The sequence below is a fragment of the Equus asinus genome, chromosome 13 (assembly GCF_041296235.1).
Source record: "Equus asinus isolate D_3611 breed Donkey chromosome 13, EquAss-T2T_v2, whole genome shotgun sequence".
NCBI lineage: Eukaryota > Metazoa > Chordata > Mammalia > Perissodactyla > Equidae > Equus > Equus asinus.
Window position 1 is genome coordinate 2,551,156 of NC_091802.1, and position 20,184 is coordinate 2,571,339.

The 20,184-nt window shown below is 62.9% G+C and overlaps 2 protein-coding genes across 4 annotated transcripts in view; one reads left to right on the forward strand and one right to left on the reverse strand.

Moving 5' to 3' along the window:
- On the forward strand, window positions 1-17,423 carry LLGL1 (LLGL scribble cell polarity complex component 1). 2 transcript variants are annotated; one of them, XM_044746153.2, is made up of 23 exons: window positions 1-179; window positions 3,326-3,423; window positions 5,587-5,668; window positions 5,758-5,888; window positions 7,073-7,231; window positions 7,312-7,474; window positions 7,557-7,692; window positions 8,021-8,075; window positions 8,239-8,393; window positions 8,466-8,689; window positions 8,908-8,975; window positions 10,029-10,182; window positions 10,257-10,361; window positions 10,944-11,236; window positions 11,567-11,714; window positions 11,897-12,050; window positions 13,785-14,080; window positions 14,596-14,860; window positions 15,072-15,186; window positions 15,372-15,484; window positions 15,721-15,841; window positions 15,982-16,070; window positions 16,830-17,423. In XM_044746153.2, the coding sequence occupies exons 1-22, from the start codon at window positions 99-101 to the stop codon at window positions 16,058-16,060; spliced, it is 3,195 nt and encodes a 1,064-aa protein (XP_044602088.1). In that variant the 5' UTR covers window positions 1-98; the 3' UTR covers window positions 16,061-16,070; window positions 16,830-17,423. The 2 variants fall into 2 exon arrangements, with proteins under 2 accessions (XP_044602088.1, XP_044602089.1); XM_044746154.2 differs by having other exon boundaries at window positions 7,560-7,692.
- The window catches only part of FLII (FLII actin remodeling protein), a 13,163-nt gene continuing 10,381 nt past the window's right edge, over window positions 17,403-20,184 (reverse strand). For both annotated transcript variants that reach the window (XM_044746152.2, XM_044746151.2), the window contains exons 21-30: window positions 19,691-19,879; window positions 19,409-19,548; window positions 19,094-19,331; window positions 18,820-18,974; window positions 18,678-18,738; window positions 18,466-18,594; window positions 18,280-18,386; window positions 18,082-18,187; window positions 17,894-17,959; window positions 17,403-17,812 (exon numbers count right to left, since the gene is read on the reverse strand). In XM_044746152.2, the coding sequence (XP_044602087.1) occupies window positions 17,678-17,812; window positions 17,894-17,959; window positions 18,082-18,187; window positions 18,280-18,386; window positions 18,466-18,594; window positions 18,678-18,738; window positions 18,820-18,974; window positions 19,094-19,331; window positions 19,409-19,548; window positions 19,691-19,879 (1,326 nt within the window). In that variant the 3' untranslated portion in view covers window positions 17,403-17,677. The remainder of the gene's footprint in view (window positions 17,813-17,893; window positions 17,960-18,081; window positions 18,188-18,279; window positions 18,387-18,465; window positions 18,595-18,677; window positions 18,739-18,819; window positions 18,975-19,093; window positions 19,332-19,408; window positions 19,549-19,690; window positions 19,880-20,184) is intronic.

A 20,184-nucleotide genomic window follows, 5' to 3' on the forward strand; every position in this document is an offset into this window, starting at 1 on the left:
GCCGCCTGGCGCCCCGCCCGCGCCTCAGGACCGGCGGGGCCGCGCGGCGCATCCTGCGGGCGGCGGCGGCGGGCGCGGCGCCGGCGGCCGGACGCAAGATGATGAAGTTTCGGTTCCGGCGGCAGGGCGCCGACCCGCAGCGCGAGAAGCTCAAGCAGGAGCTCTTCGCCTTCAACAAGGTGCGGCGGTGGCGACGGAGGCGGCCCGGTCGCGCGGGAGGGGGCGGGCCGGGGCCGGGGGCCGGAGCCACGTCGGGCCGGGGGAGGGGGCGCCCGGCTGGGGCGCGGCGCGGGTCTGTCTCGCGGACTCCCGTGCCGCCTCTCCGGGTCCCGGGCCTCGCCGGCCGCGCTGCAGCCGCGGTTGCCGGGGCCCTGCGCCCCTCGCCTCTGCCTGTGCCTGGGAGGGGGCTCGGCCGTGGGCCCGTGTCGCTGCGTCTCTCGTCTCCGTGTCTCTCCCCCGCTGTGTCTCCGAGGTCTCTTGAACTCGCGCTCTCTCCTCTCTGGCTCTTGGTCTCGGCCCCCAGCGCCCTGCTCATCCCTGGGGGCGGCAGGCCCGGGTTTGTTTTGCTTCGCCCCCGGGCTGGGCGGGACGGGCGGGAGTGGAGGCAGATGTTGGGGGGTGGGGCCGGGAGGTCCCTGTCCGGGCCTTCCCCGCGCCCTGACGCCTGGCTGTGTCCCAAGCCACACTTGGGGTCGCGGGGCCTCCGTTTTCCTTGCCGTGAAATGGGCCCGCTTCCCCCCTGCTGTGGCTGCCGCCCCATGTCGCGTGGGCGGCTGGCCGAGGGGCGGGTGGGCGTCTGCGGCGTGCTTCTCCCCGGGTAGGGCTGAGGGGCCCGGAGGAAGGGCCCTGGCCCCGCCTGCCCGCGCGCCCCTCCCGGGGCTTGCTCCGGGCTCCGTTCTGCTCCAGAGCCCTCTCACTGCGCAGCCCGCGCTGCCCTTGGGGTAGAGTCGTTATCCCCGTCGCACGGATGAGAAAATCGGGGTTCAGGAAGGGCTGACGACTTGCCCAAGTCACAGTGAGCTGGGCGCTTTGTCCTTGTGTCCCCTTGTCGGTGGGGTTCGACTTTAGCTCGGAGGGGCAGGGATTTTCTCAGGGGCCACTGTGGTCCAGGAGGTCACTCTGCCCCTTTTGCGGGGACAGCTGGGCCTGGAGGGGCAGAGGCACCGGACGTCTCTTGGGGCAGGAAGGGTTTCCAAGGTGCTAGTGGGGGCCTCCAGGACTCTCAGACTTAGTGGCCCAGAGCCTGAGGCCGAGGGCCGGCCCCCTTCCTGTGCTGCTGGTGGGCGGGCCAGCCCCTGTGCGGCCGCTGGGCTGAGGTCGCCTCCCCAGCAGCCAGGCGCAGTGTAGAGGGGGACCTCGGCCCACCTGGCTGGCCCTGGGTCAGAAGTAGGGCTGCAGCTGAGGAGGGTGAGACCATTCTGAGTGGCTGGCAGGGGTGGGGGGTGTGGTCTTGGGCAAGGAGCTTGGTCACCAGAAGGATCACCACTGAAAATAGGCCCCAGGTTCTCTAGCTGGGGGCCAGGTCAGAGGCGAGCACTGCCTTGGGACTCAGTCTTGGTCCAGGTCCCAGCGCTGCCCTCACGTTGCCTGTGGGAGGTCCATTCTGTGTCACTTTAACACGTGCTGAGCTCCTGCTGTGTGTGAGTTCTCCTAGGTGCTGGGGATACCGTAGTGACCCGAAGGGACAAACACCTCTTCACTCAGGGGCTGATGTACAAGTGGAGGAGACAGTGAAAAGCCAAATCAAGAGTAAAATATGCAGCAGGTTGGGTGGTGGCCAGTGCTGTGGATTAAATAAAGCGAGTGGGGGGCAGGCATGGACCCTGTGGGCAGGAGTGGCTGCTAGAGCCAGGGGGCCTTAGCGGGCCTCGAGGAGTTGATGCCTGAGCTGAGACCTGAGTGCTGGGAAGGAGCCCACCCTGAGGCTTTCTGGGTAAAGTGCCTTCCTACTAGAGGGACTGGAGGTGCAAAGGCCCGGAGAGGGGCCTGCCTAGGAAATTGGAGGAGAGCAAAAGATCCCTGGGCCTGGAGTCAAGTGAGCCAGGGGAGAGTGGGGAATGGAGGACAGAGGGGCCAGATGTGAGGATTCGGCTTTGCCAGAGTGAGCTGGGAGCCCGCGAGGGTCCTGAGCAGAGGAGGGGCCTGGTCAGACACCGTCAGGTCCAGAATGGGCATGGCAGTGCCAGTGGGAAAGGGATGCTGCCTCCCTGCCCCTGGCCACAAGGGTGACACTGTCCTCAGGTAGACTTACTGCCCCCAGTGCCCAGGTGGGAAACTGAGGCCTGGAGAGTCCTGAGACTAGCCTAAGGCTGAGCCAACTGCCCACAGGGCTGAGCCTATCTAGATAGGATGAGGCAGGAGGAAGGCTGGGGTGAGAGGCCTGGGGACCAGAGTTTCTTACAAAATATGTGTCTTGCTGACGCAGTGGTCAGGAGGAACCACTGGCCCACATCTGGTGCCCCACATTGGTGTTGAGGACAGGGGGATGGGGACCCAGGGCTGCAGGCTCCCCAGGGACACTCCACCCCACCTCCAGGCCTCAGGGGCTGAGTATGAGCTGCTTGGGGGGGTGTGCAAACGGAGGAAAACACAAGTGAGTGGAATCAAGGAGCGAGTTCTGTCGACACCCCCAGTGCACAAGCCCCCTTCACACCATCCCCACCACAGATGGGAGGGGAATCTTGTTCTCCAGTTTCCAGGTAGGGGACCCAAGTCTTGGAAGTGAGTGACACCTTCAGAGACTGGGCAGGAAGCTCCCTCTCTCTGGGCCTCAGTCTCCCTGTCTCTGAGTCTGGGGGTGGGGCTGGGTATGAAGAGCCTCTGCCTAGCTAACTTGTGGGTGTTGGCCTCTGACCTCTACATGGGGTCTGTGTCGGGGAGCCCGTGGACTTCACGTGGGCGCTCAGGCGGCATGACGCCTCCACGAGCTTCAGTCTGTGCTTTTAGGAGTCGGGTGCGGAGCCCCACCCCCCGGGGCAGGTGGAGTCCACTTCCAAGCCTGCACCTTGTTGAGCTTTGTTCTCCCTGTTTGTTGCCAGAGCCCTCTGCACAGTGAAGAGGACAGGGGTTTTGAGAGGGACGGGGCCTCGGCTGGAGGAAGGTCTGTGTGGTGGGGCCAGGGGCTCAGACCCTTGTGCAGTGATTGGAGGTGTGATTGCCCATTTCACAGTTGGAGACACTGAGGCACAGAGTGCAGATGGACCCAGCGCTAGTCCTGCTGTGCAGCAGAGGCAGAACCTGCAGACTGCCTTGGGGTGGGTCTCAGGGTAGGCCGGGGGCAGCCATGCCTGTGTGAGTACCCTCCCTCCCCGCCCCACCCCTGTAGACTGTGGAGCATGGCTTCCCCAACCAGCCCAGCGCCCTGGCCTTCGACCCGGAGCTTCGCATCATGGCCATCGGCACAAGGTCTGGGGCCGTCAAGATGTATCCTTTGCAGGCCGTGGCCTTGGGGGCCTGTGAGGACCACCTGCTTGTGGCTCCCTGTGTGCTGGACTCCTTGGGCGGGGCCCAGCCTAGGAGGCTGACGTAGGTGCTGGGATCCTGGTGGAAGCCCGTGCAGCTTTTACCCTGGGATATCTCCTCACAGAGATGAGGTGTCAGTCAGCTTGCAGTGGCCACAGCTGTCCCTCACTGCATTTCAGCCAGCCAGTTACCTAGGTGACCCTGCCATCGTCCCAGCAACTGTGACTGGGGAGGCTGGGCCAGGGGGGCTGGCTGAGCATGGTACCCATCAAGGGTGGTTGGAGGGCGGGGATCACATAGTTGGCTCTTGCCCTGGTGACTGGGCACGTGTGTGTGCGAAGACACATGTGTTCGGCCGAGGGGCTGGTGGCAGTGCCAGGCTCGGCATGGTGAGCGCAGCTCGGCCCCCACCTGGATGCTGGCGGTCACACAATGGGCTGTGTGAGCTGCACAAAGCGGGCATTTTCCCTGCAGGCGCAGGGTGGGGGTGGGGTGGGGGCAAGCAGGCAGCTGAATGCCTCCTTGCCTGCCATGGAGAATCCCACCCCAACTGCTCGCAGTGAAGCCCTTCAGGCCAGGAAACCGAGGTGCAGAGTCTGGTTGCCCGCTGCTTGGTGAGGAGTGCCTGCCCCCACCCCTCCCTGTTTGACCCTCTGGGTCTCAGTACCCTCGCTGGGGACATCAGTTGGCACAAAGTGAGTCAGTGCCTGAAAAGAGGTGGGCTGGAGGTGGGGGTCTCCCCACCCCGGGGCTGGGGGCACTGGCCAGGCAGGGGTGGGCGCCTGGGCCTGCGGTTTGAGCTTGCCTGCTCTAGGGAATGTGGCCGGGCCTGAACGCCCCTCTTCTCCCTCCCTGGCCCCCTGCCCCCAGGCCCCCACCTGCCCTGGGGGGCACCTACTCCCTGGCCTGCTACTCCCGCCCCTTGCAGGTGCTGTGCTGCCCCACACGTGTGTTGTGTCCCCACAGTGCCCCGCTCCATGTCTCTCTCTGTCAGCCTCTCGAGTGTCCCTGCTGGTGTCCTGGTCTTTCTTGTGCACTGACTCCTCGTGCTTACAAGGAACCTGGTGTGCAGGCAAGGAGATAGCCTCAGAGGAGACCAGAGCCCTCCCCTCCCTCCCTCTTTCCCCGCAAACCACCCCAGCCCAGAGCCCTGGGTGGGGAAACTGAGGCTGGAGAGGACGACGGGCCCTGGCCACAAAAGCTGCCCCTCCCCCTCAAGGCTGGCCCCGTCTCCTTGGCGACCCTGGTTCCCGCCCAGCACTCATGCCCCCTCTTTTGTCCCCTCTTCTGTTCTCCTGGCTCCTGCAGGGAATCCCAACTCTAGCTCCAAGCAACGGCTCCTTCCTTGTTGCTGGGTGATGTTACTGACCCCTCCCTAGCCTTCCCTCCTGGGGCCCCCTTGGCCCTGCCCATCTGCCATCAAACCTGGAGTTGCTGGGACTCTGGCACTGAGGCTGGGCACTTGAAACCAGTTACCCAACCTCTCCAAGCCTCTGTGTGCTTGCCTGTAAAATGGGCAGGCCGTGGCCTCTCCTCCCTCCTGGTGGGGGCCACTGGCTGCCCGTCCCGGAGAGAGGTTGGTTTCCTTGTCCACAGCTGGAGTTAGGCCTGGAGCTGTGGGAAGGGGCAGCCTGAACTCTCCTCTGCCCTGGGCTTCCCTGCCCAGGCCTGGCCTGGCATCTCTGCCTGTGGGATCCTGACCTGCAGGGCTGGGCTCTCGTGCACATAGACACACACAAGGCTGGCACCGAGTGGAGCCTTGGCTGTGTGCCAGGCCTAGGCAGCATACTGGATGTGTTTTTATTCTTACCTGCCCTGTGCCAGCCCTATGAGGTGGGAGTCACTAGCCCATTTTAGATGAGGAAGTGAAAGTCATACAGCAGCAGCGATTTACAGGAGTTGAGTGGAGCCTGCACTCTGAGCCTGGAGATCCCTTGTGGGTGCAGGATGGTGCTTCCTCAGGGAGGGGCCCCTCCTGGGCTCTGGGGGCTCCTGAATAGGCAGGCCTGGCTGGGACCATTGGAATGGTCCTGGGAAGGAGGTGGCTTGGGCATCTCCTGTGCCTTGGTTTCTTGGTTCTGGGTCCGTGCCTGCTTGTATCTGCCCTTGACCTGTTGCCCTCAGCTACGGTGCACCAGGTGTGGAGTTCACCGGCCTGCACCGAGACACAACCACTGTCACTCAGATGCACTTCCTGCCTGGCCAGGTGAGCCTCTCTCCCCACCAGCTGGCTCCCATGGCCCCCAGGCCCCCCTCCCCAGGCCAGCCCAGTCTTGGTCTTTGCTCACCCTCCAGGGCCGCCTCCTGACTCTGCTGGACGACAGCAGCCTGCATCTTTGGGAGATCCTTCACCATGATGGCTGTGCCCATCTGGAGGAAGCACTCAGCTTTCAGCCACCTAGTCGGCCGGGCTTTGATGGTGCCAGGTACTGGAGGACTTGGCCAGGGACCAGCCACCAGTCATAGGGGAGCTGGGCGGGGGCTGTGGAAACCAGCCGTGCAAAGGCGTGTTAGGGACAGGAAGCTGTCCAGGGGTGGGGTTCAGAGTGGCTGGGTACGTTGAGTTGGGCTTGGGTCCCAGAAGGCAGCATTTGGACCCCTCTTGACTGAGATGTGCTACCTGGACTTTGTGGGTATTAGATGGGGGGTGTTCTGGCTGAGTCCAAGGAGAGCAGGTAGGGTCCGTGCTAGGCCCTAGGACTGCTAGGGCCTTGAGGCCCGGGATGGGAGAGTGTGGGTGTTGTGTCCCAGACTCCTGGTACCTGATGCGTGGCACTGTGCTCCCTGCAATGATGGAGGTGTCTGGGGCCATGGGGCAGATCTAAGCTGAGTGATATCAGCAAGGGTCGCCTGGCCCCTTGAGTTGGGGGTGGGGTGACAGGCAGGTGAAACAGCAGGTTTTGGGGCAAGAAGGGTCCTGCTGGGCTGTGCTGTGTGAGGTGTCAGCAGGAAGCCTCAGAGGCCAACAGAGTGGCCTGGACCACTGGTGAGAGTGAAAGGGGCCTTAGTCCCTGGCTCTGCTGGCCCTTACTGAAATGGCTGGAGTGGGCGAGTCCTTCACGCTGCGAGATGCCTTTTTCTAGCTCAGTGAGAGGCTTGTACTGCTCCTGTTGCGGGCTGGATGACACCCCCACACATCCAGCTGTAACCTAGGGGTGCAGTCCTGGGGTCTCCCAGTCTCTGCAGGCAGGGGTGGTCTAGGTCCCCCTGCAAAGTCAGGGAGGCATCCAGAGGGCTGGTGGCAGGGGTTCCTGGGTGGGGCTCAGGAGAGCTGTGTGTCCTGGAGCTCCTGGTCCTGGCCCAAGGGGTAGCCTGGTTCCTGCATTCCCTTCCTGGTGGGTGGGAGGAGCTTGGGAGCCCGTCTCCAGAACCTGGGGAGCCTATTTTTATCCCTCTCACTGCCGACATCCTGATGAATAATTGAGCGAGCTAATTATGATGCCCACAGCCACCACCGTCGCCTTCCTGGTCACCAGCCTACTTGATAATCAGGCCCCAGTGAACACAGAGGAGCTGTAACGAACTAACAGTAGCAGCCCAGCCCCCTTTACACCCTCCTCAGCTGGTGGATGGGCCTGCACCCTCACCCGCCTCCCCTTATCTCTCACAGTGGCCCCCCCAGCCTCACCCGCGTCACAGTGGTCCTGCTGGTAGCTGCTGGTGACATGGCAGCCCTGGGCACCGAAGGTGGCAGTGTCTTCTTCCTGGATGTTCCCACCTTGACGTTGCTTGAGGGCCAGACCCTTGGTCCTGATGAGGTCCTGCGAAGGTGAGAGGCAGGCAGACTTCCCAGCACCCGCTTGGTGCCCAGACAGAGCTGCTGCTGGCTCACCTGAGCTCCCTCTGCAGTGTGCCAGATGACTACCGGTGTGGGAAGGCACTGGGCCCCGTGGAGGCGCTTGAGGGACACCTGCGGGACCCCACCAAGATCCTCATTGGCTATAGCCGGGGCTTGCTGGTCATCTGGAACCAGGCCGCACAGTGTGCAGACCATATCTTCCTGGGGAACCAGGTATGTGTGTGTTGCCGGTGCCTGCAGCTGGGGCCCTCTGCTCACGGCTGCCTTGCTCATGCCCATCCACCCTGCCCCGCAGCAGCTAGAGAGCTTGTGCTGGGAGCGCAGCGGCAGCACTCTGGTCAGCTCACACAGCGATGGCAGCTATGCCATCTGGTCTGCAGACACCGGCAGCTCCCCGACAACGCAGCCCATGGTAGCCACCACACCCTATGGTGAGTGCTAGGGAGGCCGAGGGCAGCCCCCACTGCCTGAGCACGGGTTGACAGCCAATCCCAAGCTCAGGCACTGGGAGCTGTGTGGCCTTGGTGGGGCTATCCAGGAACACTTGTGGAAGGCGGCAGTGCCAAGCCAAATCTGCAGAGTTGAGACCCTGGGAGGCATGGTGAGGGGCAGTGGCCTTCCTGTTGGAGAGGCAGAAAGCAGCTGCAAGGCGGGGAGTGATAGAGGCAGGATGTGAATGGGAGAAGAGGTGAAAGGTGCAATCTGGGGCTCTTCTGAGTCCAGCCAGCGAGTGAGCCTGACACTGTCCCATCCCTCCAGGCCCCTTCCCCTGCAAAGCTATCAACAAGATTCTGTGGCGAAACTGTGAATCTGGGTAGGTGGGGAGCCGGGTCTCATGTGTGGGTTGGGGACTGTGTCTGACTGTGGGGGCAGAGGGTGTGTTCTGGAACATAGGAATGTCCCGCGATGCTCTCTCTGGATCGGTCAGTGTGTGCTCTGGGCCCAAGTGGATCACGTGGCTCCTCTACCCTGCGCAGGGGCCACTTTATCATCTTCAGTGGTGGCATGCCCCGCGCCAGCTATGGTGACCGCCACTGTGTGAGTGTGCTCCAGGCCGAGACTCTGGTGACGCTGGACTTCACCTCCCGCATCATCGACTTCTTCACGGTGCACAGCACGAGGCCCGAGGATGGTGTGTTCCTTGCCCCCCTCCACGCCGTGCCCAGCGCCACCTATCTGTGCTCACTCTACCTCTGTCCCACAGAGTTTGACCAGCCCCAGGCCCTGGCTGTGTTGCTCGAAGAGGAGCTGGTGGTGCTCGACCTGCAAACACCCGGTTGGCCAGCTGTGCCTGCTCCGTATCTGGCCCCGCTGCACTCGTCTGCTATCACCTGTTCAGCCCACGTCGCCAACGTCCCTGCCAAGCTCTGGGCCCGCATTGTGAGCGCTGGCGAGCAGCAGAGCCCGCAGCCTGCCTCCACTGCCTTGGTGTGTGTCGGGGTGTCCTGTGGGGCAAGATCTTGGGGAGGGAGGAGGAAGGGTGTTCTCAGTGGAGGGCACTGCGGGCACAGGCCTGGAGGTGGTTAATGTGGCAGCTGTAGATGGGGAACGCGGGAGTGGTTTGGGTCGTGGATGCCCTGCCTGGGGTGAGAGAGAGAAGACGTTTGTCCCGACCTTCCACTTACATCTCTGCCTCCCTCTCTCAGAGCTGGCCTATAACTGGGGGCCGGAACCTGGCCCAGGAGCCATCACAGCGAGGGCTGCTGCTGACTGGGTAGGGCAGACATGTGTGTCCCCTGGACAAGCACAGTTGTGACGTGTGTGTGTGCATGTGTATGTGGGTGAGCAGGGCCTGATACAGCCCACATAAGTGCAGGAGAGCCCATTCTGGGCCTGGCGGGTACCGACCTGCCTGGTGACTCAGGCCCTGGCCCCTGGTGGGACCAGGTCACCCCCTCCCACCGGGTGGATTGGGATGAAGCCTCCCTAGACCCTGGTTCAAGGCCCTGCCCTGCCCTGCCTTTTGGCCTGGAACTGAGCTCCACCCACCCAGCCTGCCTTGGGACCGGAAAATCTGGGCCGGCCCACGCCGAGCTGCCCAGGGCAGGTGTTGGGGAGCCTGGCCTGCGCCTGGCGGGCGCTGACGTGCTTGGTGACTCAGGCCCCCACTTCCTGCCCTGCCCTTGCCGCCCGCCTGTGCTGGGACCCTCGGGGCTCTGACTCTGACGTCCGCTCCCTTGCTTGAGAACTCTTACGTGTGGTTTTCAGGGCTACTGGAGGAGTCCCAGCCAGCCCTACAGGCTCGCACATCTTCTCACATCCTGGCTCTGGGCTCCTTCCACTGCCCAAGGGCTCCCCACTGGGGCTCTGCAGCTGTGTCCCAAGGCTGCACCCCAGATTTGTTTGCCCCTCCCCACCTGGTCCCTTCCCTGCTTCCTCCCTACCTCCCCAGTCTTCCTGCTGCTCTGCCTACATGGCTGCCTCGTGCCCCGGCTGATCCCTCTGCTCTGTGACTGGCTAACTCCTGATCACCTTTCTGGATGCTCCCATGGGGGTGGAACCCCGCTTCCTTCCCCTGCTCCTCACACTGGTGGTTCTTTCCACGCCTTTCCCCCTGTTTGGAGAGCTCAGGTGCTTGTGGCCTGGGATGCAGCAGGTGCTCAGTTATGCGTTAGCCCTGTACATAGGTTCTTCCTGTTTGTGGTGTGCTGTAGGAGTCTGCTCAGTGTTTAGCATATGCAGTGGGTGCTCAGTGAGTGGCCAGTGGATGAGTGGAGGGAGGGGTGCACAGGGACCTGGCATGGGCCTGATGTTGCCGTCCTTGCAGCCACGAGGATGGCACCGTGCGGTTCTGGGATGCCTCTGGGGTGGCTCTGCGGCCGCTCTACAAGCTGAGCACAGCTGGCCTCTTCCAGACGGACTGTGAGCATGCCGACAGCCTGGCCCAGGCTGCCGAGGACGACTGGCCACCTTTCCGCAAGGTGGGCCCCTCCCCCAGCCCCATGGAGCCTGGTCCCAGCTCTGCCCCATGTCATCGCTCCATCCCGCTCCCCAGGTGGGCTGCTTTGACCCCTACAGCGATGATCCTCGGCTCGGCGTGCAGAAGGTGGTACTCTGCAAGTACACAGCCCAGATGGTGGTGGCTGGCACTGCAGGCCAGGTAGGCCTGAGGCCTCCTCAGGGTTGGGGGTCTCAGAGGGCTTTCGGAAGGAAGTGGGCCTGAACTGGAGGGTCTAGTGGAGTGGTAGAGAGACCAACACAGGCAGAAGCCCAGAGGTGGGAATGGGGCTCCAGGTGGGGCCAGCCAGCGAGGTGGGGCCTGTCGTTGGGGGCCTTGAGTCCAAGCTCTGGCTGTAGGGACCCATGGAGGGTTGGGGCCAGGGGCAGGAGCACAGGTGGTAGATAAGCCCTGGGAGGGCAGGGGCCACTGGGTCTTGGTCACTGCCATGCCCCCAGCATTTGTACACTATACAGAAGGTGCTCTACTTGTGCTTATTGCTAAATGGGAGACAGGCTTGGTGCAGGGGGATTTCTTTGCTCCAGAAGGCCAGGGACCAGTGGGTCTTGATCACCACTAGGTTCCAGGGTCCTAGTATACAGTAGGCATTCAGTAAGTGCCTATTCAGCAGATGAACTGGAGACAGTCCTGGGACCACCCTGGCAGTGGCTTTACAGGATCAGTGGGGCACGGGTGGCCCCATCCTCCATGCTCGCTCCTCCCTTGCCCTGGCTGTGGGCTCAGGTGCTGGTGCTGGAGCTGAGTGACGTGCCATCAGAGCAGGCAGTCAGTGTGTCCAGTGTGGACCTCCTCCAGGACCGTGAGGGCTTCACGTGGAAGGGCCACGAGCGGCTGAGCCCACGCACTGGGCCTCTGCCTTGGCCCACTGGCTTCCAGCCCCGCGTGCTGGTTCAGTGCCTGCCGCCAGCTGCCGTCACCGCAGTCACGCTCCATGCCGAGTGGAGCCTCGTGGCCTTTGGCACCAGTCATGGCTTTGGTCTCTTTGACTATCAGCGCAAGTGTCCTGTTCTGGCCAGGTATGTGGGGGGCAGGCCTGGAGCCTGGTGAGATGGGGGTCTGCATCTCTACCTGGCCCCAGCCTCCTCTGGGACTTCTGGTGCTTCCCCATACCTGCCTGGGCCTCAGTTTCCCCTTCTAAGGCTTGGTGTGATGAAGGTGGTTCTGTTGTCTGTGGTAGCTCTGTCCTTATGTGAAGGGCTGCTGGTGGAGTTCTCAGGCCTCCAGCTGCCGGGTTGGTGGGGCAGCATAGACCGGCACCCCTGATGCCTGGCCCCCGGGCCAGCAGGGGCACGGTGGCTGCTCCAGGAGGCTGCTTTCTAGCACGACTGGCGCCTGCCTGCCCTCAGGTGCACCCTTCACCCCAATGACTCTTTGGCCATGGAGGGGCCGCTCTCCCGGGTGAAGTCACTCAAGAAGTCGCTGCGCCAGTCTTTCCGGCGCATCCGCAAGAGCCGAGTGTCGGGCAAGAAGCGGGCTGCTAATGCCAACAGCAAGGTGAGCTGGGGCAAGGCTGCCCAGGTGCTGCTTCTGCAGGCTGTGCTGTGGAAGTGGAGCCTCCTGGGACCCCAGGCTGACCTGGGTGAGTTGGGGAGGGTGGTGGGATATTGGACGCCAGGCCGTACGGGAGTGGATGGGATGCAGGGGAGGTGGTGTTCCGGAGCGCCACGCCCTTCCAGTTGCAGGAGGCTAACGCACAGCTGGCGGAACAGGCCTGCCCGCATGACGTGGAGATGACGCCTGTGCAGCGCCGCATCGAGCCGCGCTCAGCTGACGACTCCCTCTCGGGTGTGGTGCGCTGCCTCTACTTTGCTGACACATTCCTTCGAGATGGTGAGGCCAGGGGAGGGATGGGCTTGGGAGATGGGCCTCCGTTGGCCATCGAGGAAACAGATGGACGTGCAGAAGGGGTGGGACCACACCTTGCAGAGGCCGGAAAGCATTGTGAGTGCCTGATGTGTGCAGGCTGTGTTGGCAACAGGGTCCATCCAGACAGCCCCCTGGAACTTCTGATGGTGCAGGGCTGTTAAGTGAGCCACTGGGGCCTCGGAGACCCAAATGGAGAGAAGGGAGCCCGAGATGGGGGGGAAGAGAGTGTGCGGGGTCGGCCAGTACCAAGGCCATGAGGTGGCATGTGTTTGGGAGAGTGCCCAGGCGGTGTCTGGAGTGGAGGGACAGGGCTCTGGGAGGCAGTGGTGCTTGCCACCTCGCCGAGGAGCTGGCTTAGACCCTGAGTGGTGGGAACCCTGGGACGGTCTTACATGGAGAAGTGGCGTGGCCAGGTTTATTGACCGATTCATTGATTGATTTTTAACTTGTATAATGGACAGTTTCAACCATACACAAAATTAGTGACAAGGGCAGTCGCCCACGTCCCTCTCCTGGTGCCACGGGCTGGCTGCTGCTGCAGCTGTTCCCACCCCACACTCTGTCGTTTATCTGGTTGGAGCATTTTCAGTGAAAACCCTCACGTGAGCTCTTCAGTGTGTCTGACAGATGGAGGCACAGCCACGGTGCGTGCGTCGCACCACGGAGCTCATGCTGATGGAGTCTTGTCATACCTGGTCCCTGGGCAGCTCTCTTCATTCATCTCAGAGATGCCTTTCTATAGCTGGTGTCGGGTCAGCATCCAGGGAGTCCACACATGGCATTCACTGATGCGTCTTTCGGCCTCTGAGTGGGAGGGGCGTCCCCCCTTCTGGTGTCGTTTATTTGTTGAGAGCCCTTTGCCCAGTGACTTTTCCCACCGTCTGGACATGGCAGGCCCAGCGGACTTCACCCTGTTCCAGCATCCCTGTGAGAAGGCCGCTGGAGTTCAGGCGCCCAGCCAGCCTGGGCGTTGGGGTGTCTTGGCTGGCCGCGTTTTGAGTTGCTCACCAGCTGTTCGCTGGGGTTTGGCTCCCCCTGATGGTTGTTGCTGAGGTCATCAGTTCCTCTGGGCACACAGTGCTGGCGCCTGGGTCCACCTCGCTCCCGTGTCTTTACCTCTGACCCTCCACTAAAGGACCTTCCGCAGAGGTTCAGCTCACACACGTGCGCAGGCTAGACGCCCAGGGCTGGCCTCAGTTCATTTCATCCCGGGCCTGGGACCTTCCGGGTCTGGCTGCCGTGGAAAATGCACCAAGAGGGGTGGGGGTGAAGCAGGGGGCCAGCAGAGGGGCACACCCGGGACCCTGATGCCCCTTCCGGGTGAGGGTCCAGTTGCGAGTATTGATAGGACTAATGATGGGGTGTTGGGGGAGGGGAGGGCTTTATGACGGGGCTGCCTTGCTGAGATGGGGCTGAGGGGGCAGGAGGGTGGGGTTGGAAAGATCAGGGTCCAGTTTGGGTGCCGTTGATGTCCCCATGGAGATGACTGAGAGGCTGTTCCTGTCTCTGCGGAAGACTGTGCCCAAGGCCCCCACTATTGTCAGCAGTCTAAAGAAGGTGCCCAAGGTCATGAGGCTGGCTGAGGTCATTGGGGAGGCACGGGATAGGAGAGAACCAGTCCTGGGTGCTGGGGGTTCAGGCGGGAGGAACCTGCAGCATGCAGGCAGACACCCCGCCTCACCAGCTGTCGCCCTGCAGCGGCCCACCATGGACCCACCATGTGGGCAGGCACCAACTCGGGCTCCGTGTTTGCCTACGCACTGGAGGTGCCGACGGCAGTGGCGGGTGGCGAGAAGCGGCCCGAGCGGGCAGTGGAGGCCGTGCTGGGCAAGGAGGTGCAGCTGATGCACCGCGCACCTGTGGTGGCCATCGCTGTGTTGGACGGGCGGGGCCGCCCACTACCCGAGCCGTACGAGGCCTCTCGGGACCTGGCACAGGCACCTGACATGCAAGGTGGCCATGCTGTGCTCATCGCATCTGAGGAGCAGTTCAAGGTGAGCTGCGTGGAGACCCTACAGGTCCCCGCCTCCCAGACACCCTTGGACTCTCTAGAATCCCTGGCCTGCCTACACCCCATACCTCTTGAGACCCCCAAGTTACCCCAACAAGCAGAGATGCCCCAGTGCCCCCTCAGCCTGTCACATTTCTGCAGGACCCTTCCACCTGAGTCCCACCAGGACCCCTTGACTGTCCCCAGGGCTGTTTGGCGGGAACTCGTGGTCTGGGGGGATACCAGCCATCTAACCCTTACCACCAAGTGTGACTGGTTTTGCCACAGATAGAGGGGCTCTGGGAGGTTTCCGGGAGCAGTGTGAAGCCGAGGTCAAGTCTGAGAATGGCACTTGGGGCGGGAGGGTCTTGTCCAGGCAGAGGAGGTAGTGTGGTCAGGGGTGTGGGACTAATTGGCAGCCTGGGCTCGGAGTGGGGGCTGGTGCTGGCAGCCAGGAAGGATGGGCCCTCGGGGGCATGGACTCCAGTCTCTGCTCACCAGCCACCTGCCCCTGGCCAGGTATTCACACTGCCTAAGGTGAGCGCCAAGACCAAGTTCAAGCTGACGGCCCACGAGGGTTGTCGTGTGCGCAAGGTGGCACTGGCCACATTTGCCAGCGTGGCCTGTGAGGACTACGCTGAGACCTGCCTGGCCTGCCTCACAAACCTGGGTGATGTGCACGTCTTCTCGGTGCCTGGCCTGCGGCCCCAGGTGCACTACTCCTGCATCCGGAAGGAGGACATCAGTGGCATTGCCTCGTGTGTCTTCACGCGCCACGGCCAGGGTGAGGCGAAGGCTTCCTGGGCCAGGGGCCCTGCAGGGCCCGGAGAGTTGCCAGGGAGTGTCAGCAGAGGGCGTTCTAGGCGGGGGGGAGGGGGGGGGCGGTCACGTCACCAGCCAAGGTGGGGCAGGTGCCAGGTAGGAGTCTAGCTGAGGGTTGTGACTGAGTTGCCTCTCGTAACTGCCTTCTTCATTCCTCCTCTCCCCACACCCAGGTTTCTACCTGATTTCCCCATCGGAGTTTGAACGCTTCTCCCTAAGTGCCCGGAACATCACAGAGCCACTCTGCTCTCTGGACATTAGTTGGCCTGGCGATGCTGCCCGTGCCAGGTACATGGAGCGGGGAGCCCCTGCCCCCCAAGGCCTGTGACCAAGGCTGGTCTCATCCCCACCCCCACATTCTACATAGAGCAAGGGTGGTTCTCCTTGGTGTCACCCCTTTCTGGTCCCTGGGCTTGGGAATGGGAACCTTGAGGTGCCTGCCTGTGGCCCCCATCATGGCCCCATTTTTGCAGCTACGGGCTCCGAGAGTCGCCCAAGCTGAGCCAGGCTAATGGGACCCCGGGCATCGTCCTGGCCCCACGGAGCCATGATGGAAGCCCCAGTCCTGTCCGCAGCATGGGAACTGGTGAGGGGGCTGGGCATGACATGAGGGGGTGGGGGTACCTGCACGGCTCCGACATCAAGCCAGGTCTCTGCAGGAGGCCAGACTGGAAGCTGGGGAGGGGCATGCAGGCCCTCAGGAGACCGGTGGGGGTGTCTGTTGGTGCTGCATCCCACTGTGGGCTGGGTTTGGGACTGGGTCCCCAGGTGCACAGGGTGCCCAGGGATCCTGGCAGGGGCTTGATCACTTCCTCCCTGCAGATACCCCACAGCCACCTGAGGCTACACTCTCACCCATGTCTATTGACTCGGCCACCAGTGCTGATACCACGCTGGACACAACAGGAGACGTCACAGTGGAGGACGTGACGGATTTCCTGGGGTGAGGCGGGTGGGCGGGTCCACAGGAGGGGCTACCCCAGCTCCCCAGTCTCCCTTCTGCCGGGCTTAGGTCCAAGCTGGCGTGGAGGGCCAAGGAGGGGCCAGACCCCAGACGGTGTGGTCACTGCCCTCTTTCCCCAGCTCTTCAGAGGAATCGGAGAAGAATCTGAGGAACCTGGCGGAAGACGAAGCTCGAGCCTGTGCCATCCTGATCAAATGAAGGGCTTCAGGTACGGGACCCCGGACCCACCTGCGCCTTCCCCCTCAGCCTTGACCCTCGAGCCCCAGCCCTGGTCTCCCCACTGAAAGCCTGGCAGGCCCCTGTGGTGGCAGGACTCCTCGAGACCTGGCTGCCTGCCAGAGGTGTCCTGGCAGCGACTTCAGGGGCCCACAGAGACAGGATTTTCGTGGTTTGGTGTTACAAAAACAGGGCCAGCCTGTCAGCCCCTGGATGTCATGGATGGTTTCTGGAACAAGGCCAGACCAAAACTTAGAGGTGGCAGCAGCTTGGGGCTCAGGGGCTGGATGGCTAGCTCATTTCAGCAGATGAGATCACCTAGGCACACAAGGTCGGGCCCTGCCAGGTGAGCCCCAAGAGTGGGCCTGACTCAAGGCCGGCCAGGCCCCGCTCCGGGCTCAGGCCTCCTGCCCAGGTCTGGGCCCCATAGGTCCGACCAACCTATTAGGTATCCAGTGCCCCTGCCCACACAACCTCGCCCTGCACCAGGTACAAGACACAGCTGTCTCTTTGCTTTTTGCTGGGGTCACCACTGCCCCCTCTCTGGCCACGTCCTGACCTCTGTGGGCTGGATGTGGTCAGTGCTCAGAAACTCGGCAAACCCACCTTAGGCTGTCTCTGTAGGGTCCTTGTCCCTAGATGCCTGGGGTGGTTCTTTTGCCTGCCCTGGGCGGGGGGCTGAGTGGTGACACCTGTGTGGCAAGGTCACCTCCCTGGCCTTCTGCTGACCCCCCTTCTCTTCCTCTACCAGGAAGGCCAGAGCTACCCAGCCACCACCTGCCCTGTTGGGAGCTGGGATCCGGGACGCCTGGCTCCACCCAGCCCTTCCATAGTCCCATGTCTGCTAACCTGTGGGCTCCAGCGGGACCTGCCCACCCCAGCCCAGGGCAGCCCAAGGGTGTGAGCCAGGCCTCGGCTCAGAGCCTCTGGGGTGGATTCAGACCGGCCTCTCCCAGAGACCGTTGGCTCCCCTGGAGGCCGGGTGCCATGGGGGGAGGACAGCTGAGGCTAGCAGCCCATGCCACCTCCCACTCCACACACCATCCTTCCCCCACTCTTTGCAGAGTATTTTTCTAACGCCTGTTCCTGGCTGGACAGTCATTTCTAAAACTATTTTGGTACTTGCCCCTGGGCCAGCCCCCCTGCCTGAGCGTGAGTGCACGTGTGTGCGAGCATGGATGTGAGTGACTGGGAGCTCCACCAGGACTGGGGCCCAGTCAGGTGTGTGTGGGAGGTCAGGATGGATTTCCCTGTAGATTGTACCTTGGGTTTTTTTTCTATCATTTTGTTAAAATTAGTGCTGTTTTAATATTAAAAATACTGATTTTTAATACTGAAAATAAAAGCATTTAATATCTCTTAAAGGGTAACCACATCTGCTTTCTCCCTGGCAGGGGAGGGGGTATCACACGTGAGCTCACACTGGAGGGAGTCCAATTTCTAAGCCCCCTGAGGGCACAGGTCAGGGTTACCCCCACTGGTGCTACTTCAGCTGTGCTGCTGGGGACCATGGTGCTGGGGGGTGGCTGGAGCAGGGGCCGGCACCTGCATGGACAGACAGGCCCCTAGAGCTGGGGGCGCCACAGGCGGGGCGCTGCCCTAGGCCGGGGCCTGGCGGAAGGCGCCCCAGGCATGGAAGCAGCGGGTGAAGGCGTGCTGCTCGTTGCCCTTGCGGACCAGGCGCAGGCGGCGGGGACGCTCGTGCTCTTTGGAGCGCATGTGCTGGATGTACACCTGGTGAGCGGGACGAAGCGTGAGCCCCGGGCAGTCCTCTCAGCCCGCCGCCCCGCCGCCCCCTCCCCTCCACCCGCTCACCTGGCAGGCCTTCAGACTCAGTTTGATCTCCACTTGGCTTGTCTGGGTCCCCACCCACATGTAGACCTGTGGGGACGGCAGGGCAGGTGGGCTCGTGGGGGACTCAGGAACACCCCTCCTCTCCCGGCCTCAGAATGCTTATCTCCGAGTGGGCAGGCTCCTTGAATGGGCATGGTCAGGGGTCTCACCTCTTGGCCATTGTCTAACAACATGATGTCATCGTCTGCCAGGTCATCTTGGCAAAAGTCAGAGCATTTCTCAGTCACTGCAAAGTAGCCCTTCTCGTTGGAGCACCTGGGGGTCAAGGGTCAGGGAAAGGCGTTGGGTCATAAGCAGAGTGCCAAGACTAAGGAGGAAGCTGGGCAGGGGTCAGGGCCCGGCCTCACCGGAAGAGCCGGGTGTGCTTCATGTATTCTGCATCATCGTCATAAGGCTTCTGTGCCCCGATGCCCACCCAGAAAAAGTTCTCAGGCTCCTCTCCTTCGTTGATGACCTGTGGGAAGAGGGTTGGTCCCAGCCCAAGGCCCTGTCTGTCCTTGCTTGCCTGCTCGTCCCCTGCCCGTCCTAGTCACCTGCTTGCTGTAGGAGGCGTCAAACATGGTGTTCAGGATATCCTCGGCCAGCTTGGCCTCGTCGGGATCCGAGGCCCGGCCCACCCACGCGTACACGATGCCCTGGTTGTCCTCGCTCTCAAAGGGAACCTGGGGAGTGTGCAGGGGTTCAGGTCAGGTCCAGCCTACAACCCACCACCCTGACCCACAGTCCTGGTCACCCACGACCCCACCTTGAGGATGAAGCAGAACTCGGAGTTGAGAAGGCTGGAGTCAGTGTTGATCTGAATGCACCTGGAGGAGGGTTGGGTGTCAGCAAGGACTCAGTGACCCCGCCCACCTGCCCGCCCCTTTACTGTCCCCACAGCCAGGCACCGGGTGCAGAGGGCACTGCCGTTGGTGCGAATCTGGTAGAGGCTGGGTTGCAGGGCACCCTGGGCTGCCTTCCTCTTGCCCCGGTGGATGATGAACTTCCTCTTGAAATGGGACAGGAACTTGGGGTTCTCCTGCTGCTGGGTCATGCGTACCACCTGGGGGTGTAGAAGTGTCAGGGGAAGCCCCCTGGAGTCCCATTTTGCCCATCGCAGGCCAAGCCTGCCTTGAGTGCCACCCCCAGACACCCCCAGGAGGCCCAGGGGTGGCCGTGCACCTCCAGCTTGCCGGGGAAGAGGCTCTCGAACTTCTTCTGCAGGCTGAAGGTGAAGGTGAGCCAGCCCATGTTGGAGGCTTCGCGGCCCTGCCAGAAGTACACGACGCACTGGAAGTCCTCCTCCGGCTGCTTCTCCTCCGCCTCGGCCGCCGCCTCCTCGTCTTCTCTGCCCTCGGCCCCAGCCGCCTTCTCTTCCTTCTTCTCCTCCTCCTCCTCGTACTCCACGGGGACCCAATACCTGTGGCGTCAGAGGGCCGTCAGAAGGGGCCGCCAGCAGCAGGGCAGGGCCAGCAGAGGACGGCACTGGCGCGGCACCTGCACAGGAAGACGTAGCAGTCCTGCGTGTGGAAGTGGCCGAACTCCTCCTCGGGCAGCCGCGCGAACTTCTTGCCCTCGAGCACGAAGCCCTCCATGCCGTCCAGGTCCTCGTTCCACTCCTCCATCAGCTGCTCGGCCTGCGTGTTAGCGCCGCTCGTTGGCCGCCCGGGCCCTCCTCGCCGGCGGGACCCCCACGGCGGCCCCCAACGACGGCCCCACGGCCGCCCGCCCGCGTCGGGGTAGAACCCAGTCCCGCAGCCCCAGCGCGGCCCCGCGCACCTCGGCCAGCGCCATGGGCGGCTGCCGCGGCAGGAAGAGCGCCGTGAGGTCGGCCTTCATCTGGTCTTTCTTTTCGGCGTCGCGCTTCACCTTCCCGGCGAGTCCCGGGCCCTGCAGCACGGCCTCCGCGTTGCGCGTGTAGTCCACCGTCAACACGTCATCCCAGTTCTTGAACTTGGCCTTGAACACCTGCGAGGGCGGAGTGTGGAGGGGGAACTGGGCACGGTTAAGGTTACCGCCGCGGGAGGTCGGGAGGCGGGGCCGGGCAAGTGGGAGGGGCAGGTGGGGGCGGCGGGGGATTGTCCAAGGAAAGGGGTCCTAGGGGGTTGGGGGGCAGGATAGGGGCGGGCCTACGCGGCAGTTCCGGGAAGAGGGGGGCTTGGGCCCAGCTCTGCAGGGTGGTAAGGGACCCACAGAGGGTCAGGGCCTGAACCGTCCGCAGGCTCCTGGGGAGGCGGCCTATGGCCGTGGCCCGCGCGGGCGGGTCCACACCG

Bases quoted from the DNA above. Each gene is read 5' to 3' on its own strand.
- LLGL1 (XM_044746153.2), top strand. From the start codon at position 99: ATGATGAAGTTTCGGTTCCGGCGGCAGGGCGCCGACCCGCAGCGCGAG. The intron at 8,690-8,907 runs GTGTGTGTCGGG...TCCCTCTCTCAG, and splicing joins AGCCTGCCTCCACTGCCTTG to AGCTGGCCTATAACTGGGGG. The intron at 14,081-14,595 runs GTGAGCTGCGTG...GCCCCTGGCCAG, and splicing joins CATCTGAGGAGCAGTTCAAG to GTATTCACACTGCCTAAGGT.